Genomic DNA, 21,176 nt, shown 5'->3' on the forward strand with positions numbered 1-21,176 from the left:
TTGTACGATATGGTACTATACAAGGCATGAACATCACCACGACACACCAACGTCAAACTGGAGTCAATTGAGTCCTCCATGCGTGAAACAAGGTCACTTCTGATCTCACTTGGCGGCACTTAGAAGTTGCACGTGCTTAATAGCGTTTAAAGTGTGATCCATGTCACATCACGACGTTGTTGCAGCACAATACGACACAACGACTAGAACACATATCCTTTGAAAAGGAAGTCATACCATAATACCTCATTGTAAGTCACCCATTGTCGCTCGTGAACACGTGCGTAAACCCCAACGATAAGCTTGAGTTGCACCGTCTGCTCGCGTGTGCAGTGTCGTCTGCTTTCACGTACAGAGTCCTCGTCGCCACTTTTGTTATCCTCCGTTAGGCGCGCTGCTCACCATCATGGGAGATAAAGGAGGAGAGCTGTCGCACTCATTCCGCGTAAAGCGCGGCCTCGAGTACCGCAAGCAGAAGCCTGCTGAATCAATCGATCGATCGACATCCGGGTTGTTTTAGCTCTGATCCGCTGGACTGCGCAAGCGCACAAAACGGCGGCTTCTGGGTCCCCAGATCGACCGTGCGGTCAAGCAGGACATCCAAGGCAAGACTTCCAGAACGTTTTCCAGGGCAGAAGACGGGAACGAAAGAAGACTCATGAAGTGCTCGGGGTAAACATTCAGTGGAAACCGTCGTGGGATTGCACGAGGTCCTTGCACGGCTTGGTTTGTGGTGGGAGTGTGGAGCCGAAAGGAAAAGGAGGACTCCCGGAATGATGATGGTGGTGCCACCACGGATAACGCCCCTGTCGATCTTAGGAGCTGTTCTGGTGCTTGCACTTATGGTTGAGCGAGGTGAGTCAGGCACAGTCGATGGAGGGTTGTCAAGGGATAGGTCCATCCATCCGGTATAGCAAAGCGATCGCGCATGATATGGTCCGATGCCTCAAAACACGCTTGACACCTGGATTTATGAAACAGAGAGCGAAGCAAAGATTCAAAGCTCGTTCGGTACGTGGTTTGCTGGTGGCACGACTCATCCGCGGCATGTTGTCTCGCACAGTAATTGAATTAGCTATATCGACGTCTGTGGTCCAACACTATAGGCACGTATGACTTGTAGTTTTGTGTTCGCCTGTACGCTGTGAAACGAAGACTTCTGTACTCCTGAACAGTCTCACAGGAAGCCATTCGCTCCAAAGTTTGTTTCCTATGGGGTCTGGCGCGCTGTGTTACGCTGATCTGGCGCATAATGTTACGCTGAGCGAAACGATCCGTCTGATCGATGTTATTGTTTACACCTTCTCGTTAGGTATGTTGATAGTGCTTTATTCCATTCATATAGAGAGAAGCATCTGAGTTACAGCTCGGCTATGCTTCCTGTCCCATATACACGCATACCTCATTTATTTTCCCATTCTGTCGTACCTATGCGGAAATTTAGTAGTGTAAATCAAATCAAATCAAATCTAAGTGAATCAAATTTCCAAGAAAAACTCAGACTTCCTTTCACTTATTTTTTTTTCTCTTCTCGTCGCTTTTGCTATCGTGCTTTTAAAAAATGCAGTCGTAAGACGCTGCAGAGAGACGGCTTATTGACCTTCACTCATTTATAATGTTCATAGTGCCGCCATTACACGGGCACGACTTGACAGCCGAGTAGCAAAACATTACATATAGAACCTGAAACTCCAAGGACGAAACGGGGGGAAAAGCCATCCAAAGACATCGGAAAAGAAAACTGCAGTTACTTACACATTGATACCAGGTTATGTTTGAGTCCCCGATCACGTCATAGTCCGGTGTTTAATCGAAACGAACGGCCGTGACGGTGTTTTCACGAACGAAGAATAAGCAAAACCCGCAAGATTCACGCCAAGTCATGTCTTAACCGTTCCCCGTTCAAGAAATTGAAGCTTTTGTACACTTAGCCAGACGTCTTTTTCGTTATCATCAACGTGCACTATTCTGGCTACATCTATTATTCAGAGTAGGTGGTAGTAAATTATTCATGATAGACAAAGGCGTTGTCCGACTCTATGCGTAGGCGACGAGGACAATAGCGGAGATGTTTTGCAAAGAGTACTATTTCTAGAGGAGGTATTCCTCCGTGCGAAGATGTGATGCAACAGAATGCGTTTATAGCGCATACTTATTTCCCGCGCACTTATGGTTGCGTTTCCTCAGGAATACAATTATTTTCATTGTTACGGTCGTATGGAAGTTCGAAACGTAATGTGTCCGGCATAGCAAAGGTGGGGTATGAATAAATACACCAACATGGTTTCAACGGGGTTACTTTCGCGTCTTTTTTGTCTGTCTATGCTATAAGTCAAAGGACCCTAGCATTCAGTATATATTATAAATATATAAACTCGCGATTACCGTCAAACAAGTGTCGAAGCGTGTGTTTCGAGTGCTTGGCAGCTGAACGGCTTCAAGGAAAAGGAGAAACACCTTGGAACGGCGACCTCCTCTCTGAAAGAGTGCCTGATGTGTGTAAGGAACGCGGTGTTAAGTAGAATGTTTATTATGACATCAAGGCAAAGGCGATATTATTGCTAGGCGATAAGGCTAGGCGATATTTTCGCCAACTTCAAACCCCCGAGCTTTTCGTATACTCAGGTTTCGGCATGTACAACATTCGGGGGTTCGCTTTCAACGTTTCCTCGAGTTTGAGGAACACACAATACGAAGAGGACAACACAAGACTGTGCCTCAAATGAGTCTTGTATTGTCCTCTTCTTATTGTGTGTCTCACTCAAACTCAAGGATACGTTACCTCTTTCTACAGTACACCAGCTCGCTTGCACCATTCTCACTTGCTCGTCGGACGTTACAAAGCCTGCCGGTTTTGTGCTATCGCGCCTTACGTCATAAGTCTGCCACGTCAATTGCGATAAGACTCGCTGACGAGAAGATAACATGTCCTCTCCAGTTCCCAAGCAAGCGCGATGTACTGAAAGTTCGAGTTCCTGTGGGCGGGATGGTAGCTGGAAGCTGTTTTTTCCGTGTGGTGTGCAAGCGCGGCTAAAGGAAGCGCTCGGCCAGTAATGTGCCTGCAGGACGCCCCCTATGCAGCTAAACTTTCAGTGCGCTGTACTGTTTGAGTTATACACTCCTGTAATGTTTTGTAGGATGCTTGTCCGTGTGTCAACGGCGTCTGCCCGACCTTGATTAGAGCGTGCTAAATTGTCCAATTATTTCTTTAATTGCACGATACTAAAAGCGAACAAGCAAATCAAACTGACAACGTTTGGGTGTTGTATTGAAACTTAGTCATGTTATAGTACATATTTCTCGCGTGTTCTTTGTCTGCGAAGTCGTTGGATCACACATAGTCGTTGGATCATGTAACGTATGTGCTCACTTATGCGCTCTGCAGGTGGAACAGCATGACGCCTGCACATCTAAGTTCAATACTTCATGTTCAGCAGCGCCCTCTGTGTTGTATGCCCTCCCTTAGTCGAGTGCCCCCTCTTCTTTGTGCACTCTGTATCCTCCTGTACCCTTCTGAGCAGGGCCAATGACAAGAAACAATTCGTTGAACACCGTTTGTAACACAGTTTTTTTTTTTTTTTTTGCCTTTACGGAATTTTTTATTTAAAAAAAGCTATCAGAGCATGTCGTTTTGCAGTTGAGTTCTACGGCCAGGCGGACATCCTCCCGAAGAAAGTGTGCAACTACAAGGTGACTAATTACTCCAAAATACGTTAATTAACTCTTTAATTAGGGGATTTCGGGCAAAAGCGAGATATCAGATTGAGTGGCTATCCTAGTTGCAAGCCAATCCTGAAACACGCACGTGGGTTAAAATATACATCCCCGAATATTTTGATACGCAAATGAGCCGAAACCGGAACCGCGGCAACCGGGAACGCAGGGGGTACAGCGTTCATTTCACGTCAGAGGACCAGACGTGATTTGGAGCGACGGTGATTATTGGAGTTGATGCTACTCAGCTGGCCAGATAAACCGCTTTCCCGGCCCAGATAAGCCTCCGTCGGCGAGGGTGGTGCACTCCTCAGGCGCGCTTTTTCAGATTTAGGCTCATTTGCATACCGATATTCAGCGACTTATATTTGGCGGCACGCGCTCTTAGTTTGATTTTTAAGAGATATAATGGATTTCAACGAGGATTGTCTCCCGTTTTGTTACCTCGCTTTTGCCATAAAATCACTAATGAAATTGTTAATTAACGAATTTCAGGTAATTAGTCACACTGTAGTGATGCTGTCATCCAGAGGATATCCGCAGTGACGTAGAACTCAACTGCAAAAACGACATCTATGCTGCTCTCATAGCTATTTTACAAAAGTGCTGTAAAGGCTTAAAAAAGAAAAAAAAATCTGTATATAACCGGAAATTAGAAGGCCCAGGTTCGGGTCCCGGCGGTAGCACATTTTTCCTGAGTTGTTTGACTTATTTGATTTAATTTATTTAGTTGATTTATTTTATATATATAATTATTCCAAGCTCTATGGCGACGTAAAGTTGTGTGTATAACGTTCCAGTGGATTTTATCCAGAATCCCAAGCACGGAGGGGTGTTGGAAAAAATTGGGGGGGGGGGGGAGGGGGGTCATTATTATAGTTCCATCATTAGAGCTCAACATATATTTACCAACATGTGTCTAAAGCTGAAATCACGAGAGCACCCTTGTAGGGGATACACAGGTGAAAAAGAAAGATGGGGGGTGTCACTGAACATTTGGGGTGTGTTAGGGGGTTCTGGATAAATCACTGTAACGTTCTCTCTATGAAAGCATCGATGGTCCTTCCATAATATTCTTAGCGCATGTGGTTAAAGTGGACATTTTAAGCGAAAGCAATGTCACCTATGGTAAGGCAGCTAGCATGTACCTTGACCAACATTACATGGACGACCCACTACACCAGTGAACGGGTACCACAGTAGGAGTCATGTCATGCACTGGTACAGGCAGCGGTTGAACGTGGTGAAGATCAAGAAAGTAGAAGGATAAAAGAAATAAGCGATACATCAGCCATCGAGGGAGTCGCTACGCAAAAGGCGTGCGTTACCTGTGTTCCATCGATCGAGCTTTTATTAGAGTTAGGAACCGGTCGCGGCGTTAAGGTCACCCCGCCATAACGGCAGGACTGTGCCGGATTGCAGGCAGGAAAACAGGGACGCCACCTATGAGGTTTCGTCAAATCTCCAACTTTCTCAAGACCAATGTTCCCGACTATTCGGGCCACTTCCGTCTGCTACACAACGTGCTTTAAAACGCGCTGTTGCGCATGCGCGGTCCCATTTTAAACAATTTCACGGTTCCTGTCCAGCACATTCAAGTCCGTTAACTCCTCGAATGGCAGCGTTGCTTGCAATGCATGTAAAATTCAAAATGAATGAACTATATTCAGTCAAAAATTTCGCATCATTTTTAGGACTAAATGCATTACCACAGGAATTAGTCCCTTTCGGGAGTAAATGCATGAGACTAACTGGACGTTATAGAGTGGGGACTGCATTTCACGCTGTGTTCTAACAGTACGAGGTACATAATCCATGTCTATGAATGAGAATACCTTGAATTAAACCGTCATCCGTGGAGGTAAAAAATGTATATGCGTTTTTACCTCTGAAAGTAAAAGGTACACTCTTAAAACGGTTACGTTACCTCACGTACCTTCTCACGTTACCTCTGAAAACGGATAACTCCTGCTGAGAGGTCACATAATGGGTAACGAGATTAGACGAAACCCTCTGGTGGCCAGAGGTTACAGGAAGCGTCATGGAGGAGTTACACGATCACAATGCGCGGGATGTAACCCGTTACTCGTAAACGGGTAACGCTTATGACGGTTCTGTGTGCACTGTGTCAGCGGAATACTTTCAGATTTGTGCCGCGAGACGAAGTAGTCACGCCGTATTTCATAAACCTCTGTGCATAAAGATTATCGTGTAGACGGTGCAGAGAAAGAGCAGATTTGTGAATTAATTTCAGTGTATTTTCGGCGTTCTTTCGATCTTGACAGCTGACCGCAGCCCAGAATTACGCGACGAGGTGCAATGCCGTGTCAATACTGGATTACCTATACACTCTTAAAAATGAACTGAATAAAAATGAAATGAACGCATAAATTTCGGAGTTACGGGATTAAAATGAGGAGTAATTGCAATCTTGGGGACTAGAAGGTGCAACTACTCCCCATTTTACTCTTTTTTCCCCCTTAGAGTGTATCATTCGACTCAGCTCAAGTTAAAATTATTAAAAATAACCGGTGCAGAGAAAATGATGCAGTATTCAGTACACAATGGTCAGCAATCCATTTAACTTTCACGTTCCAACGACCACAGTATGATTAACATGCATAAAGGAGGAACTCTCATTCAAAAGGTCCCAACACCGACCCATGCCTATATACAATACAGCACGTCGTCGCCGGTAAAACGTAATTTTTCTTTTCCGTTCGCTGTATACACGCATTTCTTTTAGTTGCCGTCAGTCAACTGGCGCTATTAAGTCTAGCAACCGTGCTAACAACACAGTAGTGTGCGCACCGTAGTCGTATGCGGAACGTATTAAGGAAAAAAGACGCAGCTGTTTAGAGTACCCGTGTTCATTGCGTTGCATCCCTCACTGTCTCCTGTTTTGCTGCTCGTAAAACAAAACGAGTGTTGGCTATGAAAACGGCACCGCCAAACGAACGGATCACTTGTCACGACTAAAGCAGCAGAAACAAGCAAATACAATGCAAACCTAGACATTGCTAGTGACACTAGAATGTGCTAGTGAATGCTAGTGAATGTATGCTAGTGCTGTATGGTTGCGTGCAATGTGTGGCACAGTGTATGGATGCTAGAATGCTAGTGAATGTATATGCTAGTGACACTAGTAACTATATGACGTGGAGTTTTGTACATCGTGTTCGTTTGCGAGCTCATTTATTGTTCGAAGACTTCCCAGACGAATGTCGGCACAGTTCCCCCTGAAGTCGGCCCAAGACGCATACTACCCGCCCCCCCCCCCCCCCCCACTCCTTCCTGCTGTCCTCTCTCCGTCTGTCCACATCTGTACGCCGCACATAGCCACAGTTGCTTCGTGGCGCTAACACGGAATAAAAAAATAAAAAAGTCATCTATTGTTCAGCCAGGTGTACTAAACAGACACATTCTGCACTAATCAATGTTTCAAGATCGTCATTCATTAATAGCTAACAGAACAGCCCGAGGCACGTTAAAAAACACCGACGCTTATGCACTCACGCTGATGACCACACGAAGAGAGGGGGTAAGAGCCTGACGTGAAACAATACACGCTTCGCAGTCGACAGAAAAACTGGTTTCAAACTCTTCCACACACGACACGATAGCATCAAACCGACCCAATTCAATTTCCGAAATTCAGAGCGACCAACCCCACCCAGAGCTATTATATGGAGAAAAATATGACTCATGCTGTCTGTTGCAGTGAGTAATTCTCCCCCGACTGATGTAAGTTACGTGCCATTATTAACTATGTTCTCCGAGCGGTGGGTTGCTCCGCGATGCGGGGAGTGCAGGAAAAGTCGATGTGCGAAAGGAAGAAAGGGATAATGCATAACCAACGTGGTAGTCTTCAAAGGTGGCAGCCAAACTATGAGTGCCGTTCTGGGTAAGCGTCTCACTTCGCCGCTTTCTAGGACATCGTAGAGTGTTATTCTACGCTCTAAAAACAGAGCTTCGCCGCATAGCACGCTCCTAGCCAACCATCGTCCCGAATGACAACGTTCTCTCCCTTGATTTGACGAAAACTGGGGGGGGGGGGGGGGGGGCGTACGCCATTTTTTTTGGCAATTGTGAATTGCATAATTGCCACAGAAGTGGCGTACGCGACCTGTTTTCAGCAAGTCAGGGGAACGAACGACGATGGTTGGCTAGGAGCGTGCTATGTGATGAAGTTCATTTTTAGGAGTGATATGTATTGGCTTCTTCGGCGATGTTTGGAAATTTCATTAACTTCCGGGTTCTTCGATTTCTGTGTGTCTCACTTGCGTGATCATGATGTAAAAACATCATGATCGCTCAAGTGAGACAAGTGGACGGCAAATAACGCCACGTTCATTAGAGACACCGAATACGATTTCGAAAATTCTTCGGAATATGCCGAATTTAACGACACATGTTCCTCGCGTAATTTCTAGATAAATGCCTAAGAAGACCAACTGCAACAAAAGCCGTGGAATGCGAAGTGCAGACAATAGTTCAAACAGGATACCCATTCTGTGGTTGTCCTATACGCTCTTAGAACGAAAACATGCTCCTATAACCAACCGTCATCCAGAATGCCATCGTGCCCCCTTTTTTTGTGGCGCTGACGCCGTTGTGTCGATTGTCTCAAAAAGTCGGACTCCTAGTGCTTTCCACAAATCAAGGGCGATAGCTTGCCTTCGTGTATAACGTGCGGCGTGATTCTGTGCAGTAGTTGGTCTTCAATATGTTATTCGGTGAAGTTCAATTTTAAGGGCGTAGTGTTATCAGTCCAAAGTTATTTATCGTATCAGTTATCACTCACACACGTGGTGATAAGGTTGCACGCGAGAACGGCTCAAGTGATTTGCACTGAAGTATTGAAGCACGCTGAGTTCGTCCTACGTTTTAAGAGTCAGCAGAAGGTCCACCCAGAGGTTTTGACATGGAAGTGAAAGTGTGCAGTAAATGGACGACGCTGTCCGAAACAGGCCGTATATATTACGTTAAAAAATACGCCTAAAAAAGTCGCAATCGGAAAATGTCGAAACTGAGTCAAGTACGGTCAACACAATTGACAAGAAGATAAAGGCATCGAAACTACCGTTTACTATCGTACAAGCAGTGGTCCCTTCTATGTTGTTCCAGCCTCAGAACATCAGTTCACCCAAGCAGTGGTCTGCATTACGGTCCCCCAAAATGGTACATTTGGTAGTGCATTTGGGAGAGGAAAACGACGGGGAATCCTCCTCTCCCATGTGAAGTGCTCAAAGAAACCCTCCCGAAACATTTTTTCTGGCTACACCACTGACGGCATCTATGTGCGCGTACCGATCTGTGTTAGGTACCTGATAAGATAAACTCTATTACACACTCAAAGTGTGCGGAAATCGAGGCAAAAAAGCCGAACGACTTGACTCCGAAATGCAGACCACTGCTGGAAACCTTGTACGGTAACGTTTTTATAGCCTCCAAAGCGTCTCATGGTAAACAAAAGAGAGAAAAAAAGGAAGGATTAGTAATTTGGGCGTTTCTTACATGTGCAAAAGTTCGCCTATACAAGCAATCAACTGGAGCACAAAACCACACAAGCTTTCTCCAAAGCTGTTTCTTCAATCATGATTGCAGGAAAGAACCGTTCCTGTGCATGATTTATTATCCCTAGTCAAACATACTTCGCTCACATGCAATCCACACTTCGCTGGGGCGTACCTAATGTACGAACACACTGCGAGTTCCAGCTTCGTTCGCGCCACAGAAAAAAAAGAGAAGAAGGAAATGTTTACCCAGCTACCGCGGTCGGTCGGTACAGCATTACAGCGTCGTTCGCCCGCAATTTCCTTTGTCAACCCTAAACGCGGGGCCCCCATCATGCTGCTTCCACAAGCGCCGCTGCTGAGTGGTTGCCATCTCTGGAGGAAAGCTGCTGTTCGGAACCCACTGGTGCTTCCTGTCGGTCCACCAAGGCGTATGTCTTATTCGAAACTGTAGCTGATGCTCCTGGCTGGCGCTCAATGTTTACGACAGAAGCAGGCGGTATTGGAGATGGTGCCTTGACGTGTTCGGCAGGCTGTTGGCGCTTGAGCTGCTCTTTGCTCCCAGCACCAGCTATTTCATTTAGTTTGGTTCTCGAGGCGATGAAGTTGCGGACCTAGAGAAAACAGAAAAGCAGCAAGGAGAAGCTTGTCAGCAAACTGGAAATGTTTTATAAATCACTCCAAAACGTCGATTTATGGGTATTGGTGCGTCTATTCTGCCTCATGCACGTACATCCATAACATATAATTCTCGATGGAAATTGATGTTCTGAGGCTGGAGCACAGAAGAAAGGACAAACACACAAAGCCTCAAGTGCCTAAGTGAGTGGGTGTGGTTTGTCCCTTCAGATGACGCAACCTTGTAAGTCATTGGAGAGGTGTGTTAGCCAATTGGTAGAGCCCTGGACAACCTGGCAGTTGGCTAACCTTTTCAGTGACTTCCTTCTTTCCTCATTCATATAACTCTCTTCAGGTGGCAACTCCACTTACCGATCCACATGGCATGAAATCAAAAGTGAGACCGGCAAATTGAAATCGGGAAGATTCCTTTACCGCACAACACCAGGGGAAACAGTCGTATCTGCTTTGATATAATGACTGTAGCCAGAAACCCTTGCATGTGTCCTTTCTCAGCATTTTGCGGCAATTACACTATAAGCAGTGCTATAAGAGTACCAACTCATCCTTATGCACTTGGGCACAGAAAGAGAAACTGCAGGGGTTTTCCTGTTGCCATATACGCACCTCCTCGGCGTTCTTTTTAAGCTTGTTGTAGTTGGTAAACGAGTAGGTGAGGACGCATGCGCAGCCCAGGATGGAAACTCCAAGCACAGCGATGATAACATAGAGTCCCTCGCTGTTTATGAGCACTGCTGGGGAGTTTACCTGCGGCTCCGGCTCAGGTTCCATCCCGATCGTTCATGCGTGGGTTGTCACATGTGACGCGTTTTCTTCGGCCGAGTCCAAGTTCATGGTCGTCCGACGTTTTCACAAGTAAGCGAGATTGCTCTGGCGTGCTGTTGCGCTCGAGAAATATACGTCTTCTTCGTCGCTTTGGTTCCTTTCCAGATTATAAGACAAATAAGGCGAAGAAAAAAATTACAGGACGAATTAACGATAGCGTAACGCGAATTTCAGCGGTAGCTATTGTGTGTGGATATTGACACTTTTATTGCTGATATATGCATAGAGAGTGACTTTTTCGGGTTAAACCCGATATCTCCCCGAATTCCAGTCACTATGAAATCCTCAAGTGATGTTTCCACTGAAGACGAACAAAGGTCGCCACGTGTAACACATGTAAGAATGGGTCACTTAACGTTCCCAGCTATACACCCATGTGTGTGAACGCTGTCTATGCCTTCGGGGATTACGTCAGGGGAAGGTCACGATCCCGCAAAAAAGAAAAAAAAAAGAGAGATTAGGAAAGGACTTAATAGACAAGAGGATAAACAAAAACACCCGATAACATCCGAAGGCACAATTATCGCCCGATTCCTCCCCGAATTACAGATTTAAAAATAGCCCCCGATTTTTACCCCCGAATCTGAGAAAGACGTTTAACCCGCAAAAACCACTCCTTACATATGCACAACTACTTTAGAGTGACGAGTACTGCCTTGTCATCTGTGATGTGAGTGGTGATGTGTAGAGCTGGGATTAGCGGGACAAAAAAATATTACTAAAAGCGGGACAGGAAGCGCCGAAAAAAAGAAAAAAAATTGGGACACTTTCCGAGACAACGTATACCCATCTCTGAGCATATGTCAAAACTGCTTTTATTAGCTTTAGCTGTAAAAGAGACACGCGTGAGTTCTGGTTCCAGGAACTGCATTTTGCTGTAACGCTAACTCGGGAACTTTTAAGGCTAAGCGCCCTGATCGGCTCTTACGCTTCTGTAGCGGCGCGCCGCAGCGGGAACGGTGACCCTTGACATTTCGGGAGAGCGGCGCCCTGGACCTGGGACCCCACCCGGGACGACGCCATCTTCTCCTTTCACCATCTCATCGGTCGCATAGCTCGATGGATAACCAAATAATCGAATCCTGGGACATTGCGCTGAAACACGTCATGGGCAATTTGGGTATCGTCATGTCGTTTATATGCAGACACATTTGAAATACAAGTTTTGTGAATTTGCGTGAATTCAAATCAGTCAGATTTTTTTCTGCGCACGTTTATTTCATACCTTCGCCATTTCGGTTCGTAACTAAATGTTCCTCTATAAAATTTGTGCAATCCTCATTTCCAACGTTGTCAACTTTGGTGACTTAATACACATGCAGCAGCTCTTGTCAGCGTTCTGTATTTGAGTATGTTTGTGGATATGTCTTTTTATACTAGCAATACGCACGTGTCTGTAGCGACCACTGCACACCACTCCACTTCACTCTGTAGCGACCAGCCCATTTTTTGTGCGGTCTTCATTCCTGCGATCTTAAAGCGTGCTTCACCGCAAGGCATGTGCGCCCACCGGGTAGCCCTCTTTACCGGTTAATCTTACGCATGCCATCCTTTATCGCACATTCATCAGCAACTGATCTGCTGTCCAAGCGTTTAACAGTGACATTTGTTCAGGACAGTGACTAAGCATTCTTTTGTTCGCTTTGGTGTTTCCCTGAACTAATCAAATACCGTGTGGACTAACCGAGCCCTTTTGTAAACCTGTAAATAAATGTTTCATACTAGTTTATCACGAGCGGCAATAATTATAACAAATATTTAAAAAGCGAACAAGTGTACCCTATTACACGAAAGCTTGTACCCGAATAAATCGAGTGAAGCTTCGGTGGTTTTATTTATTATTATTATTATTGCTTGTGCTCATCTGGACAAGACTGAACTTATGACATTCCTCAGTAGTATATCAGGAACAGACAGAAAACTATTTTCCGTGTTTTTCCTTTTATTTAGGAAGTCATATATGATTCACAAAAAACTGAACTTCACCGCCCATAGCACCATTGCAACGAATGATACGGTTATAGCTACTAATTCGATTAGAGAAGGGGGCGTACGCCTTTTTGTGTCAATTTGGATACATGATAATTGACACAAAAAGGCGTCCGCCTTCCTCTCTCCTCGAATTAGAAACGATAACCCTATCATTCGAGGTAATGGTTGGCGCACAGCGTGCTATGCGGCGAACTTCAGTTTTTAGAGTGCACGAAGTTCTAATTATTAGAAGTACACTCTTAAAAATGAACTTCACCGCATAGCACGCTCCTAGCCAACCATCATCTCGAATGATATCATTATCTTTCCTGATTTGCTGAAAACGGGAGGCGTACGCCTTTTCTGTGACAATTATGAACAGCATAAGTGTCACAAAAAAGGCGTACGCCTCCCGTTTTCAACAAATCAGGGCAGATAACGGTATCATTGGAGATGATGGTTGGCTAGGAGCGTGCTATGTAGTGAAGTTCATTTTTAAGAGTGTATTGACATAAGAAGTGATACCGCCTTAATTATTGTTGCGTATGAATGAGTATTCGAGATAATAACTTACAATTCGTGCAACCTTACCTTACAGGACGGTGCATTTATTGCTGGATATGCAATTCGGCGTATGACCGTAACTGTGCGGACCCGTTCGACAATATCACCTCGGCGTTGGTAGACTGCAGCACGCGGCATCTAGAACATCTCCCCAACGTTCCGGCCACCATGTGCCGTAAGATAGTGCAAAAGGGTAAGTTGCACATGGACATTCAATGCACACTCTTGGAAATGAACTTCACCGCATAGCACGCTCTTAGCTAACCATCTCAGCTTCATTAGATAAGTGTGCTGGTTCTATTTGGAGTCAGCTGCCCTCCGTAACCTGCACGCTCTAAAAACAGAACTTCACTGCATAGCACGCTGTGCGCCAACCATTGCCACGAATTATAAGGTTATCGCTTCTGATTCGAAGAGAGAGGGGGCGTATACCTTTTTGTGGCAATTATGATATAGGCAAATTGCTGCAAACAGGCGTACGCCCCCCCCCCCCTCTCTCTCTCTTCGCATAAGGAGCGATAAACACTATCATTCGTGGCAGTGGTTGGCGCACAGCGTCCTATGCGGTGAAGTTCTGTTTTTCGGGTATAGTTGTTAGATTTATTTACAAAACGGGGGAGGGGCGTACGCCATTTTTGTTGCAATTGTGAACTGCACCATGCCACAAAAATGGCGTACGCCCCCCGTTTTCAGCAGATCAGGGGAAAGAACGTTGTCACTCGGGATGATGGTTGTGTAAGAGAGTGCTATGTGGGGGAGCTAATTTTTAAGAGTGTGTGATGATGATGATGATGATGATGAAAGGGGAAAAAATGGAGAGATTGGCTCCACCAATGTGGAGACCGGCTGCTCCGCACCGCGTGCGAAAATCATAGCTTATTTATAAATATGTCGCTCATCATGGACAAAAATGTAAAGCTCAGTGTACATTATTGAAAACGTAACCACCTTCCTTCCCCTCTTTTCCCAGTGTACAACGATTTCCGCTACGTTCGTGACTGTGGATATTTAGAGAAAGAGAAAGAAGGCACGGAGTGCATAAGGCGGGCTGGAACCTTCAGCGTTCTCATGAAATACTGCAGCTGCAAGACGGACGGCTGCAACGCTGCCCCCTCGACTCTCGGAACAACCAACCTGCAATGGGTATTGTCCGTCGCCCTTCTGGTGCCCCTATGCTCAGCTGTCCTTAAGTAGCTCCTGGAGACGGTGCAGGTGCTAGATGTCACCGCGAAGAAATCGCCGCCACCTGCTTCGGGGATCTGCAGTTGGGACTGTGTGCACCGCGAAATCCGTTTCAATGGGTCAAGAGGCTATGGGTTATTCGAGCCATTATTCCCGCTTGCGACGCCCTTGACTGCATTCGCAATCAACGGGCGTTGACGCTTCTTCAGAGTCCATAGTCGCATGTCGAAAATCCACCTCTGAGGAAACGGCGCAAGTGAGGATGAATCATTTATGTTTTATAGGTTTTTAAGACTTTTAAGGATTGGATTTTTGGCAGTGCTGGAGGTCACATCAAGGTTGCTTTCATAACGGGACTGCGTGAAGCACCCAATGCAGAGTCATGACACGTGGTGTTAGACTGCAATGACGCCGTTGCCTCTGCTTTCTCGAGGGCTCAACCCGACGGCCGTGTTACGAAAGTGACGAACAAAAACAGATATTATCGCGTGGTAGGGATAAATTACTGTTCATTTCAAGCACACTCGGCTAAGCCTTATCGGCGCCAACGATACCTGTCCTTCGACGCCTTCTTTTCGCGCTGTGTACGATGAACGTCAAGGGCGTTCATTTCATCTAGTCCCTTCCTTTCCGGTCCGATGAAATGACCAGTGTCGCTAGATCCCTCTAGGTGTCATCTGGAACTACACCGCGCGTCTCTCAACACGTGGGTTGCACTCTCAGAACAGAACTTCACCGCATAGCACGTTGTTCGCCAACCATTGCCACGAATGATAGGGTTTCCGCTTCTGCGTACGCCTTTTTGTAGCACTTTGGATATGTGATAATTGCTACAAAAAGGCGTACGCCCCTCTCGCTCTTCAAATCACAAGCGATAACCCTATCATTCGTGGCAGTGGTTGGCGCACAACGTGGCTATCCCAACCAGCACAATATCTTGGCCCAATATTGAACCAAGACTTGATATTGGATTTTGGGCCAGTATTGCCAATATCGGTCCAATATCGGGCCAAGATGTTGTGCTGCTCGGGATGCGGTGAAGTTGTGTTCCGAGAGTGTGGTAAGAACGAGGGTTTCTCCGCACGACTACAGTACATGTACGACGCGAGTAACGGGAAAGAACGTTTATTCTACTTTCTACATCCCTCGGTGTAGCGGTATTTGTGCACTATGAAAACAGAACTTCACCGCATAGCACGCTCTGCGCCAATTATTGCTCCGAATGATAGGGTTATTCCAAGGGAGAGAGAGGCATACACCTTTTTGTGTAAATTTGGATGTATACATGATAACTGGCACAAAAAGGCGTAAGCTAAGCCTCCCTCTCCGAGTCAGAAGCGCTAACCTTTCATTCGTATAGCAATGGTTGGCGCAGAGCGTGCTATGCGGTGAAGTTCCGTTTTTAGAGAGCGGTTGTTGTGACAACTTCCACGCTGCAGGTCCTCGTAAAAATTCAGTGTACTAGTGAAAGTACATAGCATAAGCCTTCACTCGACCGTTGAGAAATGAGGGGTTGTCAGTCAATGCGTGGCCATAAACGCCACAGTTCACAGCGGTGCTGCTGTCATCGCGGGAAACCTTTGGAATGACATGGTTTCGGAAGCAGCATCAAAGGGGCATCTAATATTTGGAACGTCAAGAAACAAACACAAAACAAGCAAAAGAAATATAGCTACATGGGCTATAGTACAGGGACGTTTTCCTTTATGACTACTGCGTTGGAATTCGCTATCCCCCTGGGAGAGAACCTAATCTAGTCAACACGATTTAGAACTTAATGATGTAAAGAAATGCACCTCTCGGTAGAGTTAACTTGGGGAAAAAGTTAGTAATTAATGGTGAAAGAAACAGAGCCGCTTCTTGTACATATTATATATACTTTCACACTATATAAATATGCATATAATGGGTTCGTTGCAGGTGAAACAATAGAAACGTTTTCTAGAGCGTCAGTTTGTTTGTGATTTCATACGAAAGTTTATTTTTGCAACATGAGAACCAGCATCTCGTTGAACCGACGTAACTGTAGCGCGGGCGGACTATAAGAAAGGACATATTAGTTCTTATTTTCTGTCCTGAAGTCACGAAATGCGGTACAGGTGATAGAAATTCGAAGAAAAGTAGTATTGCACGAGAGATTGAGTCTGTCGTTGCAAATCGCCTGAGTACATGGTACCGACCTCAATTGGAACCTGAATGTTTCTGTACACTTAGAACAGCTCATTGTAGAATATTGAGGAGTGTTCTGCCGAGAACTGTGTGTACGATTGCGACATGGAGGATAAAAATGTGCACATCGATCCGTTGGAAGTCACCTTAATGTTGCACCATAAAGTAGGCAAAGAAAGGTAGGGTAAATATTGCCTTCGCACTGCCTGCGATTATCAGCCCCTTTATCTTCTCATCTACGATAAACGTTCTGGGGCGGAGATCGAGAAAAGGCTCGTGGCGCCTTGACCGATCAGCAGATAAGGAAGTCTATTAATTAATTCATTTGACTCGTACTTAGCTATAGAGGCAACCACGAAAGGAACGTGCACGGCGTTATTTCGCGCTGCTAAATACGGCATTAAAGCCGAAGGAAAAATAAACTGTCGTCATAGAACTACTAGTCAAGTATAGAAAAAGTACAAAAGTAGTTCAAAAGGCCTCAGCAGTTCCCCTTTGCCTCTCAGAAAAGTCAGAGCATCTTGCTATGTTCTGTTCGCTGTTCGTGGCCTGCAAAGGATTTTCTATAGGGTTGCCTCTGTCCAAACTCCGATATTATAGCGGTAGCTCGGAGCTGAATCAGAAACAACGCAAGCATATGAAGAAGAATGCGGTGACGCATCAAGCTAAAAGGCCTTGCACATACAAGATAGTGTAGGTAACTTCGAAAAGCCTGAATGTACCGGTGTACAAGTTGCAGTCGATACTAAACGGTTACCTATTTGCTCCTAGGTGGCGTTGACTGGTTGTTGCGGAGGCCATAAATTAAAGGGTTGCATAAAACCTGGAAGGCAATGCCGTGTTCTGTATGTTACAATGAGTGTAGATGGCATGCTGAAGGATAGTTGTCTTGGAAACAGTTGAAGAGAGAAAAAGGAAGGCTTGGGAAACTGTGCAATTACACAACAGTGACTGATCACGTAATCTTATTGAAGCAGGTCTCGATGTGTATTTGAGGGTGACTGTACCCTCGTTCGAAAGGCGTCTGTATAAACTATGCATGCAATTTGAAGTGGTATGAAAGCAAAGTCGCATGTTAAAATCACTGCCATAAATATGTGCAACGTTACAGGAAAGCAGTACCGCAAAAACACATGCATATGGTGAAGGGGCCGTATAACTATAGACCTCTGTGTGAAGCTTAACATAAATAATAACCGTACGGACGCGCTTGCTTTTGCGCGTGCGACGGACAAATATAAATATTTGTATAGATGCATAATTGTCTCTTATCTTATTTTACGTGATGTACTTTTTTTTTTGTCTCTCTCTCTATCTTACAGTGTATAGAATGATGGACATTGAAAATGTATGGGCGATTGCTTTATCACGTGCACGTTGAAAAACTGCTCGATTTTATGCGGCTATTTAAGCAAAACTCTCACGTTACATTGAAAGATATTAAAGGGTGCATACGTGGTTCTTATAGGAGTGCGTACTAAAAATACCCGAGGGATAGAAAAGTAAGCGTTTCACGAACACGTGTAAATGCACGAATAGAGCCAAAGCCTGCTCTATTAGAAGGAAGTCTGGTAGCATACATCCGTCGAGAGAAACGCGGAACGTCCGATGTTGTTGTGGAAGGGATGGACCTTTTTTTCACACTCGCGTCGTACCCTAGCGGCTGTCCAGTGAAACACGCTCAGCGCGCGCCAAAACACAGCCGGCGCCATCTATTGAATATGTGAGGAACCTTCAGGGTCACCGAGCATGCGCAAAAGCGTTGAGAAAAAAGTCCATTACTCGATCACCGCGGGGGTGAATATGACCAGCAAATGCTTTACCAGAATGTTCATCTGGGATACTGGATTGGGTTGGATTGCGTTGGATTAGATAATATAATGTACTGTAAGCCGTAGTATTGCTGCTGAATATGTAAGAAAGCGCTCTCTTGCACGCGCTATTCCCGATTCTCACTACCTTCATCTGTAGCTTCCGGCTCTGGGAGCGTAAGAAGTAGACTTCCTCTAATATAGATGGCTATGGTCGAGCACTTGCACTTTGAACCACAACATGTACTGAAATACACTTGTCGGTCGCAGCAGAGCACACGTCGCATAATCAGGATTTATTTTACGAACGCGGAATCGCCTTTTCATCCGTGAAAAAGTTTTTAAAAAATTCATAGGACGAGACAAAATTTAGCCCCACTTTCACTGTTTTTTATTTCCGCGAAATCGTTATTAAAATAGGTAAGAAAAAAAACCACACACAGAACCCCCAGTGCTGAGCACGTGAAAGGACAACACACACACACACAGAGCACTAGCGTTTTCCTTTCGTGTGTCTAGCACTTGGGGTTTTGTGTGTGTGTGTGTTCTTTTGTTGTTTTGTTTTTACCGATTTTAAGAATGTATGACCAACCGGCCCAACTTTTAGCTCGTTTCAGCGAATTCGTTTGCATGCGTGATTTATCCTGCCTTTTTACATATCGAATAAATATTAGACTTGGAAGAACAGACTTTTACTGATTGTATTCAGGATTATGGCTTTCTTGGATCTGTTCTAAGAGGAATAAAATTGCAACTCCTAGGGGTGCCCCGTGAAAGAGTACGTTACTCCTCTATATTGCACGAAATAAAGCAGAAAAAAAGGGGCGGATCAAATCTGTAAAAACAAACAACAACAACAACAAAAACCTATTTTGGTGATTACGATTGGGGTGTTTCATCCCCACTGGCGATACTATACCACATCGCTTGAAGAAATAAAACAGTGTGCACATATATGTATTTATCACACTTGTTTCGCATGTTCCATTTTGTTCCACGTTCGATTCCGCGAGCAAAAAAAAAAATTGTGTGCTGGCTGTTTCCACGCAAAGAAGCACCCACGGGACCACTGCATCCTTTTCGACCATTCACTCTGCATTATAATTATACTCGCATTGTTGTTTCCTTCGTTGTTTATATGAATTGTTTGACGCTACAAACAGAAGTACAAACACTCTCTGTTATTTATTGCCCTTTCTTCTCTTTCCTCCTTTCCTCACCATACATGCTGAATGAGAATCGTACACTCCATTGTTCACTAAACGCGCCTGACAGAAAGCAGCTCCTATATGTTCCTTTGCTGTTACAGGCTGTTGTGTCCACCGTCAATTTGGAGGTGTCATAGGTTGACATGTACTTCTGTGACAACGAAACGCGCTATCCATAAAACTGTATAAAGCCAATTCAATGTCTGTATTCTTACGTGCAAGCCTTGGCACAATGCGAAACGTGACGCCCGTATACTGCATTGAGGAAACTTTCAAAACGGTTTAAACGTCAATGTATACTCACGTATATGCTATGGGAACTGCTGTGAAAATCTCTGTCCGGCAACTGCGTTTGGTGATTGTCTGTTGTGTGGCGCTTGAAGCTGAAAAGAATCTGCCTTACGATGTCATCTGGATTTGGGATGAAAGCTCATATTTTGTTGCTGAACCACCTCCTGTAAGCTATAGTATATTTGCTCATCGTCATTGTTCGTTGCTTATGCTTCGCTGGACATGACAAGGAAATAAAGCGTTAGTGTCATTGTCACCAAGAGGTACCTTGCCTGCTCGTATGTTTTATTACACGGACATTGAAGAACTTCCGTTATAGACTCGGTCAAGTGGTCACGTGTTTTGGGAATGACCCTGGAATGAACGTTGACAATGACCTGGACCGCCAAAGACCTTTGCAGTATACAACGTCGGTAAATGAACGACGTTCTTTGCCAGAATGCATGCATGCGTGAGAGATGGTCCAGGGATCTCACGCTAGGCACCGCTGTGGCCGCATATATGTAACCTAATCCAGTTACTTTAAAGGGACCGTCTCGTACACCGTGACCCATCTACAAAACGTACCATTCGATTCATCATTGTTGAAAACGTAATATCGTGAATTCGCTCGACCAGGATCGTCACGGCTATTCAATAAACGAATTAAGTTGATAAAAACTGCTTAACTGCAACAGTTTATCTACCAGGAACAGTTTATCTACTCAAGGAATAGAGAGGTTCCTGTCGGTTTGATAAGTTATAAAACACGCGGAAGAAGATAAGCATCTGTTACAGGAGGAAAAGGAAAAACGAGGGAAAGAGGGAACGATCTTGAGAGCGCGTGTTGCTCGTGGAAATATACGTTGACCTGGCAGTCCAGCGCCTGTGATTGTGCATCCTCTTTGTGTTTGTCCTGTCTTCCCAGCGCTGGAGGTCTTGTCGAGTTGGTATCTTGTTACACATTCTCACCACTTCTGAAAATTCACGCGTAAGCCATGTTGTGTGCTCCAGAAGACGAACGCTGGCTCTGCACCGTGTGCGACACATGTTACTCATTTTCCCGGATGGGCGTTTATGAGGTCGTCGAAACGTGGGTACGATCCTCTGAAGTCTTCTTCTTGTCGTCCTGTCCAGACTGCCTAGCAGCTATGTTGAGTGAGCTGACGATCACCCGCATGTGTACTAGCGCCAGTGCCGGCGTCTACGTCTGAGCACGCCCGCCTGAAGGGGCGCCAAAAAGAAACCTTTCGGGCAGGACAACACAGGAAACGGGGAAGGAAATCGGGAAAACGAGGGGCAGCGCC

General features: G+C 45.3%; 2 protein-coding genes across 2 annotated transcripts; one reads left to right on the forward strand and one right to left on the reverse strand.

Annotated features, from left to right (window-relative positions):
- Window positions 1–434: 434 nt before the first annotated feature.
- Window positions 435–20,152, forward strand: LOC135368497 (UPAR/Ly6 domain-containing protein crok-like). Its single transcript, XM_064601829.1, has 3 exons — window positions 435–855; window positions 13,264–13,422; window positions 14,200–20,152. Exons 1-3 carry the CDS (start codon window positions 774–776, stop codon window positions 14,421–14,423), a joined length of 465 nt encoding a protein of 154 aa, XP_064457899.1. The 5' UTR covers window positions 435–773; the 3' UTR covers window positions 14,424–20,152.
- On the reverse strand, window positions 9,299–10,773 carry LOC135367841 (uncharacterized). The gene is made up of 2 exons (XM_064600954.1): window positions 10,476–10,773; window positions 9,299–9,844 (listed from the first exon to the last, which is right to left on the reverse strand). The coding sequence occupies exons 1-2, from the start codon at window positions 10,638–10,640 to the stop codon at window positions 9,563–9,565; spliced, it is 447 nt and encodes a 148-aa protein (XP_064457024.1). The 5' UTR covers window positions 10,641–10,773; the 3' UTR covers window positions 9,299–9,562.
- Window positions 20,153–21,176: the final 1,024 nt, after the last annotated feature.

Source organism: Ornithodoros turicata, chromosome 9 (genome assembly GCF_037126465.1).
Source record: "Ornithodoros turicata isolate Travis chromosome 9, ASM3712646v1, whole genome shotgun sequence".
Taxonomy (NCBI): domain Eukaryota; kingdom Metazoa; phylum Arthropoda; class Arachnida; order Ixodida; family Argasidae; genus Ornithodoros; species Ornithodoros turicata.

Excerpts from the sequence above, each read along its gene's own strand:
- LOC135368497 (XM_064601829.1), top strand. The coding sequence starts at position 774 with ATGATGATGGTGGTGCCACCACGGATAACGCCCCTGTCGATCTTAGGA. Across the intron at positions 856-13,263 it reads TGCACTTATGGTTGAGCGAG|GACGGTGCATTTATTGCTGG; the intron begins GTGAGTCAGGCA and ends CTTACCTTACAG. Across the intron at positions 13,423-14,199 it reads CCGTAAGATAGTGCAAAAGG|TGTACAACGATTTCCGCTAC; the intron begins GTAAGTTGCACA and ends CTCTTTTCCCAG.
- LOC135367841 (XM_064600954.1), bottom strand. The coding sequence starts at position 10,640 with ATGGAACCTGAGCCGGAGCCGCAGGTAAACTCCCCAGCAGTGCTCATA. Across the intron at positions 9,845-10,475 it reads TTAAAAAGAACGCCGAGGAG|GTCCGCAACTTCATCGCCTC; the intron begins GTGCGTATATGG and ends TGTTTTCTCTAG.